We start from the raw sequence: 22,158 nt of genomic DNA on the forward strand, positions 1-22,158 counted from the left end.
TTCAGTTTTATTCTCAGATAATCTTTTTTTGGTGTGTTTCCCCCAACTCAATCACCAGAATAAATGTTGGCATTCTTCGTTATTATGTAGAGGATACATTGAAACTTTACCTTTCTTTTACTTTAACAACACTGTGATTAACATGTGTTAAAGTTTAGGCAAAAAAAAAAAAAACTTACCTAGGGTAACAAAAGATCCTGCTTTGCCTTAAAATACCCAGTTTTAGTGGCACATTGCCTGCTGGAAACTTCTCATGGGCCTGTCCCAGCAGGAAACACAGTGACAGGTCTCTAAATACCTCATGTTTGGTGACTAAAAAGCAGCTAAAAATGCAGCGATGACTCACTGTCAGTTACGTCAGTCTCAAACAACAGTCTGAAGTTTGGCAGGCGTCTCACCTCCTACCCCACAATTTTTATATACTCAGAATTAGTATATTAATTACTCTACTGAACTGAAACAAGGGTTTTTTTAATGACCAGTATGAATGGGAGGAATAATTACAGCATGCAGGTGTTTCAGTGTGCAGTTCATATGAGCACCTGACTGTAGACAGAGCACCATATATAAGTTTTCCTTGGAGATCACTTAAGGTTTTGGTCACTGCTGTTTTTTCTGCATTTTGTGTTGTTTATGTTTCTTTCTTTTCTTTTAGAGTTGCTCAAACTGAAAGTGAAATTTGTTTTGTTGTTTTATTAGTTGATGGGACATTATTACCCAGTGTTAGTAAAGAGCCTCTGTGTTTCTCCTCTTCTCTCTCTCTCTCACTAAGTGTCGGGCCTGTAATCCGGGTTAACGAACTGTGACAGAAGAGGCCCAGCTGACTTCCTGATAACTCCCTGTGGTAACGAGCTCAGGGGGGAAGAAGAAGTACAAACCGCGTACACAACAAACCCACCTCGATCTTCAGCTTCTACATTACGGGACACTCTTAGCCCACTTTGACAAGACAGGAAGTGGATAAGATGACATGACATGGAAGACAGTATGTAGGTCCTTTAGCCCAGAGGAGAAAAGATGAAACTGCAGAAGATTTACATGTGAAGAATTTCTAAAAGTTTATATGTGAAATGCACAAAAGAAAAAAATGAAGCCAGTCTAATTACAGGAGAACAACGGACATTTTTTTCTTTAATTAATAGTATTCTGGATGCTATATAACATTATGACTCACATATTGCACATTACCAGGACATACCAGGAAAACCAGTGTGTGGTAGCATCATTCCCAGTAGCCAGAAGAAAATGTTGGCATTGTACGTTTCTACAGCCCATGGATATGTTACATTTGTACATTTCAAAAACCAGCACTTATAGTGGACGTACATTCACTAAAAGGCACCTGCCCTGAGTAGTTACACTGCAGTCTGTTTCTGTGCTGCAGTTGCAGCATTCTTGCTCAATGCGCAACCAATTCTAAAAATTGTTGTTCCCATTAGTCACTTAGACACAAAATGGGGTTCATGCTAAAAAACATACTAACGTTTCCCTTAAAGAACTCTTCGACAGAAAATGACTGATAATGGACTCTGCAGGCCTTAAACCTGTCTGTGTTTGACTTATGGATGAATCACAGAGCCAACCTGGGCTCTGTAATAGTGATGTCGCTGTATGATGTCACCAGGCTTGAGCTGAAAACCTGTGGCATCAATTACTAAAAAAAGACACAGTGCGAGGTGAGGCTTAATCTAAAAGTCCCCATTAGACGAGGCCATCAAACATCACTGATGATCTCAGCGTGATGCATGAGGGTAAACGCTGGATTAGCAGGATATTCAGCCAATGAGGACGAGACTTATGGCTTAGAGCGGCAGTGTAGTAACTAAGCTACATTACCTGAGCCTAAACAGAGAGGTTAACATTTCCCAAGTGTTTTCACATCTTAAGCAGACAAACAGCCAACTGGCACCCTGTCAACTAAAAACAATCAATCTTATCTTACAGTGTCAGCTGACTCTTTCACGGCTTGAATTTTGGAAGTTTTCATGTCCAGACGAACACAAAGCTGCAGAACTCATTCGTTTTATCACTTGACCTTGACATTGTCAGTGATTTGTTGTTTAGCAAATGTCATTACACCCAAGGATTCTAACCTAGCTTAAAAATTAGTTGTATTATTACAAAAACGCTGGGCTGTCTGTGTAAAAGCATTCATGTTCTTATTTGCAAATATGATGTGTTTGTGGAAGCTACATAGCTTTTTGATGTAAAAATTGAACCAAGGCTTAAATATCTTACTGATAAAATTCAGACCACGTTTCAAAAGCTCTTAGCCCTTTAGCAATGTCTTATTAAAAAATAACTGCTTTTCAAAACACTATTCATCGCATCATTATCTGATTGGGGCCTAAAAAGCTGCTGAAAAAACAGCAGTGGGTCACTGCAAAACACCATGTTTGGTGCGTAAAAAGCTGGTAGTGATAATTGGCAAAAAAAGCTGCAGGGAAATAAGGGACAGGTAATTAAAAAGGTGGTGGGTTGCTACAAAACACCCGTTTAGTGCCTGAGAAACAGCTGGAAACACAGCATGATTTGCTTTAAAGCACCCATGTTGGGTTCCACAAAAGCTGCTGGAAAACCACTGACAAGTAGCTGAAAAGAGCTGCTGGAAAAACAGCAGTGGGTCGCTACAAAATATCCATGTTTGGTGCTAAAAATAATTGGAAAAATAGCTATGCGTAGCTAAAAAAGCCACTGGAAATACAGTGTTAGGTTGCTACAAAACAACCATGACAGGTGCCTAAAAAAGCTGATGAAAAAACAGAGGAATTAAAATGCCACTGGAAAAACAGCAGTGGGTTGCTACAAGGCACTCATGTTTGGTACCCAAAAAGCTGCTGGAAAAATTGCTGTGGGTAGCTAAAACAAGCCACTGGAAAAAACACAATAGGTCCCTACAAAGCACCTTTGTTTGGTCCCACAAAAGACGCTGGAAAAACAGCGACAGGAAGCTTGTTGAATTACAACAGGTTTTGTTGTTGTTGGTCTTAAACAGCGGTCTGCAGCTGAGCAAGTGTCTTGCCTGGGTATCAACACATCCACCATCTCCTCCACCTCCAGATGGCAAAGTCATCTCATATGCTCACTCACATTCACTTTAGAAACATCGATATGATATGTGTAAAACCTACATATATAAAGTATTTGTGGTTTGCAGAAATTTACAGTGCCAACATTTTCCTCTGGCGACTGGAGTGATCTGCTGCATCATTGAACATTACTTCAGATTACTATGTGGAGTACCCACCCACCTTTCCAAGGAAATCTCCCCCTCAAGCCAGAAGTCAGATTACAGGATGTGAAGGGGGGGCGGACCAAACGAGATCATCTCTCACTGGAGACCAATACCTGCTTTCCTCACTGTCATGGTTCGACCCAAAACGTCCCGCCTCAGTGTCGCCATCTAAATATTTGACCTCATGTGTTTGACCATTTTATTTACCCACTCTTGAGAAGACATTCTGTCCAAAGTGCAGGTGATCTGGTTTGTAAAAGTTTCTAAAAACTATTTTTTACGAGGTACCACCATCTTTTTAGATTGTGAGCAACTGTTTAAAAGAGCAGCTGCCACGCTCCTCGATCACTTCACGTCTCATTTTCTGGGCAAAACTCTGCGTTTGACTCTTGATCCACTTGTCGTCCAGGCCTTTGCTGTGTGTCAGGTTTGACGCACGTTTAGCCTGACCTGCTCTAATTCCCTAACGAGATTGGCCGTCCCCGGATATCCCATTAGACCCTGATTAACCAGGCTCAGCTCATTAGCTCTGAAAAACCAATTCACCCATGTCAACCTCCAACCCAGACTTCCCATCCTCGCTGCTGCACCCTGACAGAAAACATGCGCTACTATGCCATGATGCCATGAGTACAATGTCACCTCTCTGTTGTCATAGGACACTAAGGACACACCCTGAAAAACAAATGAACCAAAGAAGTGGAAATAAGGTCTCAAATTAGGAATAAGAGGTTGCAAATGATTTGACAAGATTAAAGTTGCACCTGAAAAGTATTAGAACAGGTTGCTCATGGCATAAAAGAACAGCATATTCTTTAATATTTAACTGTGTGTATAGCTGATGAGTCACTTTCCTTCCTTCAGTGCCCAATTTTCAGGTGCAACAGGTGTAATCTCTCTGCCAACCTCCAGAATCTTTTGTCGCGTCTCTCATATTCTCACATTTCATCTCCACCTGTTCCCTTTCTCTCCCTGCTCTCTCATTTCTTCACCTGCTCTTGTCTTTTGACCTCATAACCTCATTTTCTCCTTGCAATCGGTTTACCTACCTCCTCTCGCCGTGCTCCCTCTCCCTGTCTCTCTCTCTCTCTCCTTCCCTCTCTATTTCCATCTTTGAGCTTTATCCCTTCATCCCTTATCTCCTTCATCCCCTCCAATCCTCATCTGTTCTTCACTGTGGAGGAAGGGAGAGAGAAAGAGAGAGTTTCTCACAAGTAAGCTGCTAGCAGTCTGCCGGGGGAGAGCATCAGAGGAGCCAGCGAGCAGGTTGTGCACCCTGGGATTGTGGAATCTAAAAAAGCTCAAAGGGCCGGAGGTGTCTGGGACCAGGAGCTGCAGAGGAAGAGAAGGGACCACATTGTGTGTGGAACAGGTGAGTTTCTTCTTTTACGCCTCTGTGCAGTTGTGCTCACTTAAGGTGCTTCTTCTGCTTTTGGAGAACGTTTGGAGCTGTGGTGAATCTCTCCCAACCTGCGTCATCTTACTTTGTGAGATTTTAAAGGCAGGAATTGGATTTTTGTGGGATTTTATAAAACAGGAAGTGGACTTTTGCTTCACTGTGCAGCACAGGAAAAAGATAGAACACTTGTATATTAAAGGGGTTTTTTATCACATGGCATCGTGCAAGTCCTGAAATGTAGCTGCAGCTGCAGTTTGAGCATTGGTAGTGACTTTGCATGCAAATGTTCTGAGTTGCTTCTTCACTTCTGAGTTGTTTTAATACATTCATTGGCCATTTTTCATGCAAAAAGGCTACTTCACTCTGGTTTCTTGAGAGTAATAAAATCAGTCCGGTGTACGCTTGCACACAAAGTAATGATTCCTTAAACCCTTTGAAGGTGATCTTTGGATTGTAGAGAAGCTGCCAAAGAGGATTGGTGCCTCAGGTGTGGCAGCAGTAAGCTGCAGCCTGATCCATCACACAAAGCCAAACCTCACCCAGCTCACGTAGATTTCTACAGTGCAGGTTTGCTTGGGTAGCTATAGCATACAGGGTTTTGGTTTTTTTTTACTGATACCATTGTTTTGTTTTTTTGCTTGTTTTTTGGTTATGTTGACTTATTGTTTTAGTAGCTTCATAAAATGGTTTTACTTGAGAGCAGAAACATTCACATATAGGAGCACTGAGCACTAATGCACCATCATTTCCATCAAAAAAGACAAGGGGACAGTAAAGGAGGAGCTGCTGATGTTTGACTATAACCGACCCTCCACATCTCCAACCATCCACATCGCCCTCCCTCGCTCTCTCTCTGATCCCGAGGTAAAGAGCAGTCAGTAATCGGATGACAGGAGATTTGACCGGTAAAGCTTCCCTTAAGATCTCCTGCCTGGGATTTAAAGCCCTGTGGCAACCCACCCCAAATCACCAGCACCACCCCTGCCCCTCCCATATCTTCCACCCTCCATCCTGCATCCTGTTACAGGCTCAAGCTGCTACCTGTGCTGCACGTAGGCCACATCCTTCACTTCTACTGTAAAATTGATCTTATTGAGAAGAATTTTTCCATTAATCTTTCAAGTATTTATTCTTTAAAAGGTCTGTGGACACTTGCCAAATGCCCAAAGTTGCTTGTTTTGCCCACTGAGCATTTAAAACTGTAAGATACAAAATGAAACAGTATGTACAAAGTAGAGAAAAAGCTGCAAATTGTTTCTTTTAAGAAGCTGAAACCAGGAAGAGTTTGGCATTTCTGCATAATCTAAAACAATTAGCTGATGGTGAACCCTTTAATCCTTCCATCATTTTCTTCAATATTTTTTATTTTGTCCATCTTGTGTCCCTCCACAGACTGCAGTGTTGCATCCCATATTTATTAGTTACTATCAATATATAAATGTAATAATAAGAGAAAGGCATGAAACTGTTGCAGAGAGCATTCAGACAACAAACAGTTACAACATACTCAATTAGTTTTTTGCATTATGTCACCCATGCATTGCCTGCAACCTTTCACGCTGTGTCACGCCATATATTTTCCTAATTTGTGGAGCTGCACCCTTGTAGTTTTTTAAGAGTTTCCTCAAGAGGTTGTTGAGGTTGAATTAGTCAGACGTCAGTATCCTATTAAAGAGTATTAGGCACAACTTCTGCACGCAGGCCTTGAAATGAAAATGACGTCAAAATGAAGGAACATGTCAGGTATAAAAGAAAATGAGGACATTGCACACCAGGAGTGAAATTTACATTAAATATTAGAGGGACAGCCATTTTGTGGTTGCTTGACTGTGACATTGTTGGTGAGTGTTTCTGCTGAAGTCATCAGATGTTGCTCTGAGTTCAAGCTAACAAGGCCTCCCAAAGACTTTAGCTTACAAATCTGATGGTGGTTACTGCGTAAGTGCTGCTCAAACATTTGAAAAACTGTGTTCAACATGCTTTAGAGTGCTGTTTTTTCTCAAAATGAGAATCACAAAGATGCTCACAAACTCAAGTTTAAAGTGTGATGTCAGTGAAGACTCAGTCATCCAGGTCACGGTAAACTTACGTGCTGTATCATAGGCAACTGGACTTGCTTGAGATTCTTGAAGACCTTTTGTCTCTCATCCAAGAGGCTTCTTCAGTCCTGAAAGTTCTGAAAGTGCGATGTCAGAGCCAGTTAATAAAAACTAAAGAGGAGTATTGTCATTTGTGTAATTCAGAAATGCACTAATAAAGTCCAGGGACATGCTGCTTGCATGCTGTAGTTGATAGTTATTTTACTGTTAACAAACAGAACGATAATTAATGTAGTAGTGGTAATGCTATAATTTATGTTATTTTAACAGTATATTGTTGCACACATCGTAACATTTCTAAGTGTTTTGTAATGTTAACAACTGAATACCTTGTTAAATGGTTAATAAATACCATGCAGCATATCAGTAAGCATTGCAACTTTATAATGGCCACCCAAATAATGTTTATAGATGGTTTACAAACCATTTATCAATGAACAAATATTAAATATACAAAATGTTATAGTGTGTGCATCGATAAAAAACAACAACAAATTACAGCCTTACTAATAATCAGCAAACATTATTGATTATATTTTATTGCTTGCTAACAGTAAAAAAAGACTAACATTTGTTTATCTATCAATTTTTTTCATGAAATGTGTTTTTTCTTCTTTTTCCAATCCTCTGTCTCCAACATTCTCCTACGGACTTTACATTTGCAGAAGAAGCTTCTATTTCTCCATCATACTTTCATATTCTTTGCACAATCTCTCCTTTCAGCTTGTCTTTTTCTTTTATTTCTTTCCCACCATGAATAGTGTTTTTCTGCCACTTTGGTTTTTACCTCCCCTTGTCTTATTTTGTCCTTTTCCTTCCTCACCCACCCGTCCCTTCACACTCTGCATCACAGTTCGACCAGTACGAAAGCTCAGAGTATTACAACTTTGGTTTAGAGTGAGGGATTAAAGCTGTCAGGTATGTGTCTAATCTTCACCCTAGACTTGATGGTGTAACAGCAACCCAAGTGTTTCAGATCAAGGTATCCGGGTCAATGAGTGAGGCGCAGCCTGGTCAGTGGACATGTGTGTTCCTGTAATGTACTGCAGGAGTGTGACAGCAGTGACCTAATAATCAAGCTGGAGTTGTTGTTGTGACTTGTTGATACTTTACATAACAAAACATTTTAATGTCCATTATTCCTCCTTTTATCGTTTCCTCTCTCTTCTGTTTCAGAGTGACAGTTTCTTCTTTCCGTCAGTAACATCCCCTAGCAACCGTCGCCATGGCAGCTGAGAAAGCTGAAATGGATGCGCTGAAAAAGGAGTGCGATGGCCTCCGTGCACAGATTGAGGTGAGCAACAAGTGCAGGGTGAACCATACAGTGGGTGCTTCCTGTTGAAGGTGTGGGAAGCATCTTGACACCAGATTTGACAAAACAAAACAGTTGCTGTCCTGTGAAAACCATGTATCTCCAAAGAACAGCCCTGTTTTCATCTTTGTAACAACACATCTCAGTGTTATAAGGGTTTATTTAGCCTAAGGAGAATTCTCTCAAACCATTTTGAAATACTTTAACCTTTAGTTTACAAAAAAAAAATCAAAATAAGCACAACTGGAGATACATGGTTTTTTTGTTGGACAGTGACAAGAGGTAAAATAAACATCATTACTACAACAACTAGTACTAGCACTATCTACTGTTGCTGTTCGATCTCACAGAGGCTACAGGAATTCTGGGTAATACTCTCCCCCAATCACGAGCACACATTTGCCCTCTGACATTTACATAAAAGCAGTCGTTCAATCTGCTATCCTGTTTCTTGTCAGTGATTTGTGATTGCCCGACCATCTATTGCTTGTCTTTCTAACCCCAGCAGGGTTAGGCCATCAGTGTTCTTAGTTCAGTCACATACCCCTTGGAGTGACTGGGGCCCTCTTCTACACTGCAACTTCCTAGGCTGACGCAGCGACTAAACTTTAGCTGGTCAGAATCAATGTGACTGGGTTGATGTCAAGACATCTGTTCATCAGGCTCCACCTGCTGTATCCGCTGGAGCCTGTGTGAGACAGAACAAAGTTTACAATACTCTAACCCTAGTTTTGTTAGCACGGGCGGAACCCTCAACCCAGGGGCCCTGTTGCTCCTATGCTGCAGACAGCAGCGTGTGCTGCCTTATATACTGTGGGGTCTGCGCGTATTTGGTAGCGGTGGAGAGAAGAATCGATACAGCACAGGATTACGATATGTTTTGTGGCAATATTGTATCGACACATGGATGCCAAGTATCTTTTTTTATTATATAGGTTATAAATATTGCGAACATAAATTGAACTTTTGGGAGCCTACTTGAATATGAGTCATATTTAGAATATGAGAATTTTCAGTCAACCTTATACACTTTGCTGCAATAAAAATAAAGCGAGATGAACTGACTTAAAACTTTATCTTTTTAGATAAAACAGATGTTGACAAAGCTTTCCTTTGGGGACATATTTTGCAGTTGAAAAAAAAAGATATTAAATCACAGTGTACTGCAAAATATGTTATTCCATATCAGCACATGTGTAAAATTGCAATCTGCTATTATGGGACCTCTGGTGATTCCCACCCTTGTATTCAGGTAGAATGGCCTGCTACATTTATGCAGATTTCAGTAGGCGAATGCATGCTTGTGATTGGAGGACAGCATTACTCAGGGTTACAGTATTGTAACCTTTCATACTACCTTTCCCAACACTGCTACTGGTGCTGTTACATGTGCTTGTACTAGTACTGCTGCTCTCACTTCCTCTAGCGGTGACACTTATCATTATGTCCTTATATGACGCACAGTTGAACCCAAAGTTAAGCCTGCATAGTGTCATTTTAATTAACTCTATTTCAAACTGGAGTTTAACTTCATTGATGTTGTCTTCTGTCTTGTCTCTGATGTCTCGCCCTAACATGTAATTCCCCTTGTGACCACCAGGCGGCCCGTAAGGCTGTGAATGATGGCAGCATGTCAGCAGCAGCAGGAGGGGCGTCTGCAGTGGGCCGAGTCCAGCTGAAGCTCAGGAAGACACTCAAGGGTCACCTGGCTAAAATCTATGCCATGCACTGGTCCGCTGACTCCAGGTGAGGATGAGGAGGGTGACAGGGGTCTCTCCGCTAGGGCTCATCAAGACTTTTTGACTTGTCCCACTGGGAAAAGCTTACTAGCTTACTAACATCATTATCAACGGCTCCTCTCTGTTGAAGTGTCCCAGTAAGCCATGGTGACAGTGTGACAGTGAGCCAGCATGCAGGATACCAGGACCCTGAAACTGAAGCAGCCTAATGGAATTCAGCTAATTAATTCACAAATTTTACTATATACATTTATGCTTTTCCTGCTGTGATGTTTCATAAGGCCTATGGTACAATAAATCTCAGGGCAGACATGATCTGAATGGTTCAGTGAAGTCGCTCTGTTCCCCATTCTGGAAAAGGTTTTGGTTAATTGCCTTAGTTTTCTGTCTCGCTACAATGTCTTTAAGAATTTTGTCAGTTTTCTGTGCATGTTAGACAGAATTAAAGAAAAAAAAAATTTGTAATGACATTTTCTTTTCTTTTTATTAATTTCACTAGATAACTATTATGGAAGCATAATGCATCCACTTGAAAGATTTTTTACCAGTTGCTACATAGAATATCCACATCTATTTGTATAGCAGCTTCACATTTAAGGCACTTAATGTTGGGGTGAGACAGCAGAGGGAGAAAGAAGCAACAAAAGCTAGCATTTTTTTTAACAAGAGTTTGGGACATTTCCAGCCATGTTTGTAAGTACAACAGTAGGTATTTTTAAAGAGAGTGTTGGACATTTCCAGGCATGTTAGTAGTGACAGAATCCAATATTTTTTAAAGAGAATTGGGATATTTCCAGTAGTGATGGTCAAATGAAGCCCCATGAAGCATTTTCTTTATTTAATGAGAACACCAGATGTACTTTTTGTTCAACATAAGATTGAAAGCACACTGAATTGCCATTCTTTGAGCCTCTCTCTTTAAACCAAGAGCGCCATCTAGTGGGCTCATAAAATAAAGAAAATGGTTCATGAGGCTTCATTTGGCCATCACTAATTTCCAGGAGTGTTAGTAGTGACAAAACCTAATATTTTTTAACAAGAGTTTAGAACATGTCCAGGCATGTACGTAGTGACAAAAACTATTTATTAATGAGAGGTCGGGACTTTTTCAGCTATGGACGTAGTGATAAAAGCAGGGTTTTTTTAATAAGAGTTTGGGGCATTTCCAGGCTACTATTATATCAGAAGTCTGAGAGAAGTTTTTGTGTGATTTATTTTTTTTCATAAAAACTGCGATAGTAATTTTAATTTTGTTAATTTTAACAATCCACAATTTCCTGACCTTAAAGAAATATTAGATATTAGATTACTGCTATTGTAGTAGCCTACTACCAGTTGCTACAACAGGATAGGCACTTGTATTTGTGTAGCACCTTCAAATGTAAGGCATTTAAGACAAGAGTAGTTATTGATGATGCCGATAATGATGATAATGATGATGAGACACTGCTGTCAGGTATCTGATCCACAAAGTTGCAATCTTTCTAGTGGTAAATATCAGATTTCAGTGGGATGATCTGGAATGAACAGTATTTTCTTGTTGTTTCCATTAAAAAAACAATGAAGATTTGAATCATATTCAAACACAGTGACTCTGTTGTCTCTCTCATAGGCAAATGGTCAGTGCATCACAGGATGGCAAGCTTCTCGTCTGGGACTGCTTCACAGGGAACAAGGTATGATCACAAACTTAATGTATATTATTAAGTCTGTATTACATAAGTCTTCTCAGCAGAGTTTTTGGTGCGGAGGCATACTGACATCCAGTGGTGGTGGAAGAATTTAGATCCTAGTATATATACCACACTGTAAAAACACTTTTCTTTTTTCTTCACTTACTGCTGAATTGAATGATTTTTTAATGACTTCAGTTAAACTGCTATGAGAGGCAGAAAGTGTTCTCTGCAGTATTCTTGTTAAATGTGTTTGGGCATTTATCATTGTTTAACATTAAACCACTGAATTTCATTTTACTAAATTGGCCCATTAATGAATTCATACAATAAAGTCAGTTTGTCAATCTATTTTGATAGATTTGATTTTGGGTTCAGCTTTAAATGATCCTAAACAGTGTGTTTGAGAGGCTCCCAGATATGTGTTCATAGCAGTGTAAGACTGGGTTAGACTGATTTAATAATTTATCTTAATATTATTTTTTTTCACATATATCCAGATATTATCTGTCAGATACTGGTGAGGCAGTGTTTTCTCCTGACTGGTTGGGGTAGTTCACCTTCCAAACCTCAAATAAGTAGATTAGTCTGGATTTCAGTGGTATGTAAACATTCAGTGATGGTATAATTTTTGTTTCCACATTGTCAGGAACTTCTGGTGGGAGTATTGACAATTTTTTTTTTTTTTTTTAAATTGGGAATAAAAAGTTTAGATTTAAAGATACTGAGTACTTGCAGAAAATACTGGTGATCAGTATCTACAGCTTTTAAGCACTAGTTTTGAACAGGTTACAAAAACGGGTATTGTTTTTTTTTTTCTTTTGTTTTTTCAGGAGTTTGGGACATTTCCAGCTGTGTTCATAGCAAGAAAAAGCTGGTATTATTTTTATAAATTGTGGGACTTTAATTGGCATGTTTGTAGCGACAAAAGCAGTTATTTGTCAACAAGATTTGGGGCACATATCTCACCGTGTTTATAGTAACAAAGGCTGGTATTTTTGTAAAGAGAGTGTGGGACATTTCCAGCCGAGGTAGTAGTGACAAAAGTGGGTATTTTTTATCAAGAGTTCATGACATTTCCAGGCGTGTTTGTCGCAACAAAAGCTGGCTTTGCTCCACAGTAGTTTTGGACATTTCCAGCAGTGTTTGTAGGGACCAAAGCAGGTATTTTAAGCATGATGTTTTTCTAATCCTAACCAAGTGGTTTTTGTGCTTAAACCTATCCACACACCAACCACAGTGTTGTCACGTGACATTAACCATCAAAGCATAAAGAAATGTAAAGCTTCATCATATCTGCTACATATAAAATGCACTGATGTAACATGGGCCTATTCATGCTTTGCAGAAACAAAAATGTATTCTGGCGATTGGGTTGCAATCACCTAAATTAAATTTCTGCTCCACAGCTGGTTGCTGTCCCACTAAAGTCGGCTTGGGTGATGAGCGTCGCCTTCGCCCCCTCTGGTAACCTGGTGGCCAGCGGTGGTCTGGATAACATGTGCACAGTGTACAACATCAAGGCTGCCAGCCCCAAGACCCTCAGGGAGCTGGACGCACACACAGGTGAGGATGACATTTAAAATGCACTTAGGGAAACATTGAAATGAAGTTTATACTACATACAAGCATAAAAAAATGGGTTGATGCATGGTCAGACTGACGGTTAGTGGATTTCCCACCCAGGTTACCTCTCTTGCTGCCGTTTCCTTAGTGACACTGAGATCTTGACAGCCTCCGGTGACACCACCTGGTGAGTTCATCGCTGATCATTTTGCCTTCGGCTACAATCAGGCTGTAACCTTAGGGGCTGAAGTATGAGTCAAACATCGAAGTGTCAAACACTGCAGTTCCTCTAATGGCCACTTGAGGCTCCAAGACCTACTACATTCTCACAGTACCCCATGTTGAAATGTCCAACTTTACAGCAGATATAAACATGTTTTCATTCTGGTACAAAAAATGCTTTTGATCTCTATAGATAAGTTCCCTGTTCATGACAACTGTACGCTGGTTGAATACAACTCACCCATTTAGATTTTATTAAGGATTAAAGTTACCCATCAATAAGGGCATGGCTGCTTTGAGTGGCAGGCTGTCTGCAAGATGTCACTTTAGTTAATTCAAGTCACTCAATCCCCTTCACTCCTCCCCAGCTCCACCATCTCATGGTAACTTCGGGTCACTTCTCCTTGCACTTCCTCATGTATAACACTCTTCCTTCCTCTCCTCTCCAGCTGTCTGTGGGATCTGGAGACCGGCAAGCAGAAGATCATCTTCACCAACCACATTGGAGACTGTATGTCGCTGGCTCTCTCCCCCGATCAAAACACCTTCATCTCTGGAGCCTGTGACTCCCTGGCCAAGCTGTGGGACCTGAGGGAAGGGGCCTGCAAGCAGACCTTCTCCGGACACACCAGTGACATCAACGCCATCTCCGTGAGGACCTTGTGACTTATTAATTTAAATTAACCTTTGTTTAAAAAGGAGAGTCCCATTGAGTTTAATAGTGTTATCCTAATTTTCCAATGCTAAGGAATTAAGATGATTTTTTAAAATGATTTTCAGGACAAAACTTGAGAAAGGTTTGAAAAAAACAACACAAGCTGTTCTTCTTTTCTCCCCGCCTCAGTTCTTCCCCAGTGGAAACTGCGTCATCACAGGCTCTGACGACTGCAGCTGCAAGATGTACGACCTGCGCTCCGACCAGGAGGTGATTGGCTATCAGGACACTAGCCTGAATGCCGGCGTCACGTCTTTGGCTCTCTCCAACTCAGGCCGCCTTATCTTTGCTGGCTACGACGACTTCAACTGCCACATCTGGGACTCACTGAAGGGAGAGAAAGTTGGTGAGTGGGGGCAATGTGTGTAGTACCAGTCAGAAATGTGAATTCAGAGTGATAAATGGTCCACAGAGTTTCCGGAGTGGAGGTTAAAGTAATACTTTGCCATGCAGTTTAATCCAAGTCTCATTTATCCAGTGTTAAGTTCAGCACTTACCAAACGTGTATTTTCACTGAAACATTACCATTTCAAAACACGTCAGTGCCAGCAGTCTAATGCACAGCCCAGTAGTGTGTCTGGACACACACAGGTGTTTGAACTCTGCTCAGGCTGAGGTCATATGCATGCATGTCCAGGCACGCTCAGGGCACGCTACTCATTGGTGGAAGTCTATTATAATGTTCTAATCAATCAATCACTCTCCTCTCCTCTCCTCTCCTCTCCTCTCCATACTTCCTGTTCTGTGCCCTTTTCCTCTCTCCTCTCCTTCTCCAGGTGTGCTATCCGGCCATGACAACAGGGTGAGCTGCACCGGCGTCCCTGGAGATGGTATGGGTGTCTGCACAGGATCCTGGGACAGCTTCCTCAAACTGTGGAACTGAGGCATCTCGGCGGAGGAAAACACCGGGCGAGGAGGTGGAAGAGGAGAGGAAGGGGTGGAAAGGGAGAGGAAAAGGGTGAAGACAAGTGAGGGAACTAAACTAGGAAACAAGTGAGATTGAAGGATATTTGGTGCAGATGTTTGAGCTCAGATCTTCCTCTGTTCCTCTCTCCCTCTCTGTTTCTTCCTCATTCATGTATGCAAAATATGAGCGTTTGTGAATGAGTTGAGTTGTATAAATGGCATCAGGTAAACAGTGCACGATGCATCCCGCTGTATGTGCAAGAGAGTTTTTTTGTTGTTGAGACGATTTAAACACTGAAAAAATAAAAAAAAAATAGCACATTATTCAAAATTATAAATGAGCAGGAGAGAGGCTCTTATTGAGAATGTCAATTAAGCTCAAATAGATTTTTTGACAATAAAAAAAGAAAGAACACTTGAATATTGAAAATAAGACTGTAGGATTACAGATTTATTTTTATTGTCTTTGACCTGTAAAAGAGCCCTGCACATATTTAGATGACGTATTGTACATTTATTTATATTTTATAGATTAACATATTAGGATGGAGAGTTGATGTACAGTGTCTTTATTTTTTCTTTCTTTATTTATTATTTCGGGGGCTGCACATATCCTGAGCATATGTGTATGGTAGAGCTGCCATCTTGGGTCCCCTGCTAACAACCAGCAGACTTTGATCCAAGATGGCTGCTGCTGTTTCCCCATCTCACCATGGAAATCTGATGACCAACCCAGACGGATGAAGGTTGGAAGGTGTTGCCAGGCTGTCAGGCTGTGAGACTGGCTGCCAGGTGGCCGTCCAACCCGTGAAACACTCTGTAAACTTTGTTTTACTCCCCTGGGCTCAGCTGCATTTTGTAGTACTTTTACACTCGTGCAGTTCCTCTGTAAAAAGACGAAATGTTTGTTGAAAATCTTTCTAATAAACATAGAATTCTGCATTAACACCAGGTCAGAGTCTGTGTGTTTGTGTGTGTCGATAGTTAGGGATGATCTTGAATATAATATGTAAGAACAAATAAAGCTGCAAGCAGTGATGAACCACTTCCTGTGTCCACCATGAGGCACTGGAAACTAACACACTAATTATACATCATGTTGCTGTAAATCTTATTGTAATCAAATAATTGTCTGTCAAAGTGAATAATGCATTGCCACTCACAATCGTCACAAGAAAGCACCATCGAGGTGTTGAGGCTATGCTGACAACATTTGAGGTGGATCTGTTGAACAGGCTGAGAGGAGTATGTCAAAGTATAAAACATCCTGTTGCCACTAGGTGGCGCTATAACTACAATTTTTGCACATAGATATCATGAGGGCAGGACTCTTATCATGCATAAGACATTTTAGGAAGATTGGACAATGTATGCTCAAGTTACAACAACTTCCTGTTTTGTGGAGAAACGTGAAAAATGGCCACCATGCCACAGCAGTACCGTTTGACGAACAGTTTTCACCAGAAGTGACCAACAATTTTAAGTGGAATCTTGTCAACTTGATAGAAGGAGTACATCAAAGTATAAAACATGTCATTTCCTGTTACCAGCAGGTGGCAATAAAACTACATATTAAAAAAAAGTTAGTGGCATGTAGATGTGTTCAGGCTATTACTCTCACAAAACGTGAAGTTTGGGGCAGATTGGACGATGAACAGTGGAGTTACAAACCATTTCCTGTTTTGTGGCAAATCATGGAAGTTTGATGCGTCACCACAGTCACACAGTTTTACAAAAACCCATGCTTTTAAAAACTTTTCATCTTGAAGGTGTTTAGATAGCACAGAACAAATTTGAAGTCAATCATATTAAATCTCTAGGACACGTTCTTCTAAGTTGGACCCCTGTAAATGGCCAAAAATGCACAGAAATTGCCCAGTAAATTCAAAATGGCTGACTCCCTGTTAGGTTTAGGGTTTGGCTCTATGAGACTTTTTTGTACATCCATACATGGTACATGTCCACACCAAATTTTTTGCATGTAGGTTTAACCTACTGCGGGGGCTACTTTGTTAAAGTTTCGTAGGGGGCGCTACTGAGCCATTTTTTTTTTACACCCGAGCATGAGACCCATAAATTATCATTTTTGTTAGCAGTTTCTGATAAGTGTGCAAAGTTTCATGAGTTTTTATGCATCTTAAGCCCCTCAAAAATGTGATTCATGTGAGAGAATAATAATTCCCCTCATTTTCAACAGGGTCCTCACACCGCTCAATGCCCTGATAAATTATTTCCTACACGTACACATAGGAAACACTGATTTAAATTTGCCCATGCAGGTGCAGCTCTTGAGCTCTGGAGGACAAATTAGTCTGGGGGGAAGTTGCAAGGTCAACACACATCAGCAGCATGAGTCAGACCTGCACACAACAGCAGCGAGGACACGGAAATGTTGGTGCAAAATTGTGGCAATGTAAAAATACCTCCATTACAGCACAAGAAAATCTCCATTACAGAGCAAACCCAATCTACTGAAAACACTAAGATGCCATTAAAAGTTCCAGGAAAGTCATTTACAAAAAATTTAAAACAGTTTTTAAAGTAAAATGAATTATTTTTGCAAAAATAATACATTTTTCAATTTTAAATGCAAATGAATGAGTGTAGCTCATGTAGCACCTCAGTGTATTGATGGTGCTCGTTTTACTACTTTAAATGAACCTCATTTAAAAGATTAGGCTACAGAGGAAAGTTTTCAAGCAACATACAACATTAAATGCATGTCATACTCCTCGAAGCCAATCCAGTCGCCAGGATAAATGTTGACAATTTAGGTTTCTGCAAACAAGGAATATGTTACATTTGTATATTACTATGTTGCATGTATGTTGAAACTTAACATTTTTTTATATTTCAGCAACACTGAGGTTAATGTCTAGTTCGGTTTACACACAAAAATCCTACTTCAGTTCAATTCAATTTTGTTTATAAAGCCCAATATCACAAATCACATTTTGCCACAAAGGGCTTTACAGCATATGACGTCCCTGTGACCTTGGTTGGAAGGCCCACTCTCTCTAGAGCAGACAACAGGCCCTGGTGAGTCATTCAACTTGTCACCTCAGAGATACGTGTGTGTTCAGAGAGGACCACATAAGATACAAATGCTTCTATCTGCTATGTATGCCCTTGAGAAGTCAAACCCATCTCCATGAATGTTTCTTTTTTTCTTATGCGAAATAGTTCATAAAAACCTATAAAAATATCTTTGTATGTTCATTGTACGTAAACTATAGACTATTTTAAAAATCTATTTAATGGATAATTTTGTATTTTATATGGTATTTTTGTCATATACAGATTTGCAGTGTTGATTGGTCATATGTATGTTGATGTTCTCCAACGTCAAGTCTGTATTTGATCATGTCACCCCGATACTATAAAATATTCAGTAGCTGTTTGGACGCAAAATCTGGCACAAGGACCCGTCATAATAGTGTGCACTGGGGGCCACCCTCACTACCATACGCCACTGCCTCGGACCCTCACAGCAGACAAGGAAAAAGTCAAAAGATCATGTTTTAACTTAAAATACCCGTCTTTGGTGGCACAATCTCCTCTGGAAATGTAGCAATGTCTGTAAAAACTGCTTTTCCCAGTGGAGACAAAGTGACAGGTTGCTAAAAAAAATCTCCATGTTTGGGAGCTAAATAACCACAGGAAACACAGCTAGAGGTCGCTGAAAAACACAGAGGTTTGTTGGCTAAAAGCTTCCAGAAACAAAGAGAAGACTTGCTAAAAATAACCCATCTTGGTTGTTTGTTGGTTTGAACAGCGGTCTGCAGCTTGGCAGTACACACCATCCACCATCCCCTCCACCTCCCAATAACAAAGTCAGCTCATATACTACGTCACTTTAGAAATGTTGATATGATATGCATGAGATGTATTTGTGGTTTGTAGAAATGCAGAATGCCTTCTGGTGAAGGGGCCCTGGGTAAATGCTCTAGACATCTGAATGCTGTTAACTAAAGATGTCATGCTTAGAGATCAAAGAAATGGAAAATCCTTCCGTGAACATGACCCTAGTGAATTTTTTATTTATTTTGATTTTGATTCATATGCAAGTTATCAGCATTCTGCTCACTAATACAGATGAACATTTCATGACAAAAAGCTAAAAAAGGATGTAAAGATTTTTGCAGTTGATTTGTCTTTGTTCCTTTTTTCTTCTCTGGGAAAAGAAGGTCTTGAACAGTGAGACAGATGTTTGCATGCTAAACACTGAACATCTTAAAATTTGCAAGTTGTATGAGGAAGGAGGATCAGCAGATCTAAATATAATAATGACTGTGTCCAATAGAGGGCAGCATTGCGCTAAAATTGATGTCACAAGAGAAATGACATGAAATGAAGAACTCTCATTAAAGGCTCTCTAAGTCTTCCTAAGCTTGAAAAGTTTTTGTCACACACAGCAAACATCTCCTCACAATCTGCTAGATACATGTCCTCTGAATATGCTGTGAAAAAGTCCGGTCTCTGTAGGCAGCCCAGGCTCCGCAAATGGCAACAAAAAGACTTCACTTCTGTTTACGTTCAACAATGTTTTCAAACACAACGGAGCTAGCTTTTAGCCTCATTGTAGCTTGTAGCTCTAACTGCCTGTCTGGGCACTGCATTCACGTGTGCGCGTTTGAGCGAGACAGCGAGACATGGGCACTGCGTTCATGTGTGTGTGCTTGCATTCGCTGGTCTCGCGCTGGTTGGTTGGTGCAGCCTGGACCCAAATGTTTTTGTTGCCATTTGCGGAGCCTGGCCTGCCTACAGAGACCGGACTTTTTCACAGCATATTTAGAGGATATGTAGCTAGCGGACTGTGAGGAGATGTTTGCTGTATGTGACAAAAACTTTTCAAGCTTAGGAAGACTTAGAGAGCCTTTAAATAAAATAAATAAATAAATAAATAAAAAAAAGTGCCATTTACTATACATGCCCTTGAAAAAGGCAAACCCATCTCCGTCACATTTATTTTTTCTAAAACTGCTTAAAACTAAAGGATTTGACAGCAGCACAAGCCTGGGAAGTGTTGGCTCCTGTATTATAAAGCAGTTCACTTGCACTACACCACCTCATTTTTATTTATTTTTATTATTTTGTAATTGTTTTTTAGAGAAATATATACAGTCATTGTAGACACCCTGAAGCTTCTGCATGCTTGTCTGTTTAAACTAAGCCCACAAGGAGGCAGTATAGAGAAGACTGCAACATGCTCTAAAGACACTTTTTGACATGGTCTAAACACATCTAGAATTTTCTTGCCAACATGTTAGCTTGAGCATATCATATACTACCTATACATGTCACCATCATTAGACATTTGATCATCATGACGTGCTCCACATATTTTTGTTTTGATACAAAAACTTAGCACTTGCCCTGATAGATAAAACCTGGAAATTTTTAGGTCTCCTTTTATTCTACACATCATAACACTCCTGTCAGCATTGTATTGTATGTCATGTTTGACTGTTGAAACACTGCTGAGGGCGAGAGCAGCCAAATCGCCAGATAAAATGTTGGCATTGTACGTTTCTGCAAACTACAGATACAGTCAGGTCCGTAATTATTTGGACAGTGATACAGTTGTCGTCATTTTGGCTCTGTACACCACCACAATGGGTTTTAAATGAAACAATGAATACCTGCTTAAAGTGCAGACTCTCAGCTTTCATTTAAGGCTTTTTTCAAAAATGTAGTATGAACTGTGTAGGAATTACAACCATTTCTTCACACAGTCCCCCAACTTTAAGGGCTCATAAGTATTTGGACAAACTAACATAATCATCAGTTGAACAGTCAGTTTTAATACTTGGTTGCAAATCCTTTACAGTCAATGACTGCCTGAAGTGTTGGTCACATAGGCATCATCAGATGCTGGGTTTCTTCCCTGGTGATGCTCTGCCAGCCCTTTATTGCAGCTGTCTGCACTCCCTGCTTGTGTTTTGGGTGTTTTGCCCTCAGTTTTGGCTTCAGCAAGAGAAACGCATGCTCAATTGGATTCAGGTCAGATGATATGACTTGGCCATTGCAGAAGATTCCACTTCTTTGCCTTAAAAATGTCTTTGGTTGCTTTTGCAGTATGCTTCAAGTCAATGTCCAACTGCACTGTGAAGCATCGATACACAGCGACAGGTGGCAACAAAACACCCATGTTTGGTGCCTAAGAAGCTGCTCAAAACACAGCAATGACTCGTTAAATCACAACTGCTTTTGTTGTTTGTTGGTCTGGACAGTGGTCTGCAGCTTGGCAGACTTCTCACCTACATGTCACGCCATCCACCCTCCCCTCCACCTCTACGTGACAAAGTCAGCTCATATACTTCGACAGTTCAGAAAAGTTGATATGATGTGTATGACATGTACAAATATGTAGAATATATGTAGGTTCGCAGAAATGTACAACGGCAACATTTTCTTTTGGTGACTGGGTTGCTTCTGCATACATTAAAAGGTTTGTCCGGATGTCTCTATCAATTGCCCTGTTTCTCCCTCACTTCTTTCAAGTCATAGATACACAAATCATCATGATCAGCCTTGAAGCCAGTAACAGACAACATATGTAGAGTCTGGCAACAGTCATAAAACCAGTCAAACAAATGGCTTCAGCTGCAGCTGATGGACTTGGAAACTTAAGGTGCTCTGCAGTGATTTGATAAAATCATTCTCGTAATTAGTGACTTCCATCCATCCATCCATCTTCTAACCGCTTATCCTCTTGAGGGTTGCAGGGGGGCTGGAGCCTATCCCAGCTGACATTGGGCGAGAGGCAGGGTACACCCTGGACACGTCGCCAGACTATCACAGGGCTGACATGTAGAGACAGACAACCATTCACACTCACATTCACACCTACGGACAATCACCAATCAGTCACCAATCAACCTATCCCTAATCTGTGGGAGGAAGCCGGAGTACCCGTAGACAACCCATGCTGACACGGGGAGAACATGCAAACTCCTAATAAGTGACTTGATTTATCAAATAAATATAGTGGAGGTTGAAGTTAAACTTTCACTGGTGGGCTGAGAAAAATCTGCCGTTTAGTTTGAACTGCATCAAGAAGAAGACGTTTTCCATTTGCTTTGTAATGCGTTGGTTCGTTAATAGTTAAATTTCAAAATCTTGAATCATGTTTTCTGTTAAAAAAAATCTTGCCACTTAACCAAAAACTGTAAATGTGGTGGAGTAAAAGCATTACTTCCCTCAGAAATGGAGAAGTGGAAGTATAAAGTATAAAAGGAAATAGATTGGACAGTCACTGTTCAGAGGGGTGGTGCCGTCCATCTTTGTAA

The 22,158-nt window shown here is 40.5% G+C and overlaps 1 protein-coding gene across 1 annotated transcript; it reads left to right on the top strand.

The window, feature by feature from the left end:
- The first annotated feature begins 4,367 nt into the window (after positions 1–4,367).
- Positions 4,368–15,812, top strand: gnb3b (guanine nucleotide binding protein (G protein), beta polypeptide 3b). The gene is made up of 9 exons (XM_049602256.1): positions 4,368–4,607; positions 7,910–8,027; positions 9,646–9,791; positions 11,397–11,460; positions 12,867–13,023; positions 13,144–13,210; positions 13,695–13,896; positions 14,090–14,306; positions 14,737–15,812. Exons 2-9 carry the CDS (start codon positions 7,959–7,961, stop codon positions 14,841–14,843), a joined length of 1,029 nt encoding a protein of 342 aa, XP_049458213.1. The 5' UTR covers positions 4,368–4,607; positions 7,910–7,958; the 3' UTR covers positions 14,844–15,812.
- Positions 15,813–22,158: the final 6,346 nt, after the last annotated feature.

The sequence above is a fragment of the Epinephelus fuscoguttatus genome, linkage group LG17, assembly GCF_011397635.1.
Source record: "Epinephelus fuscoguttatus linkage group LG17, E.fuscoguttatus.final_Chr_v1".
NCBI classification, from domain to species: Eukaryota; Metazoa; Chordata; class Actinopteri; order Perciformes; family Serranidae; genus Epinephelus; species Epinephelus fuscoguttatus.

Coding starts and splice junctions, on each gene's coding strand:
- gnb3b (XM_049602256.1), top strand. CDS start 7,959: ATGGCAGCTGAGAAAGCTGAAATGGATGCGCTGAAAAAGGAGTGCGAT. Junction 9,792..11,396: donor CACTGGTCCGCTGACTCCAG/GTGAGGATGAGG, acceptor TCTCTCTCATAG/GCAAATGGTCAGTGCATCAC. Junction 14,307..14,736: donor ACTGAAGGGAGAGAAAGTTG/GTGAGTGGGGGC, acceptor CTCCTTCTCCAG/GTGTGCTATCCGGCCATGAC.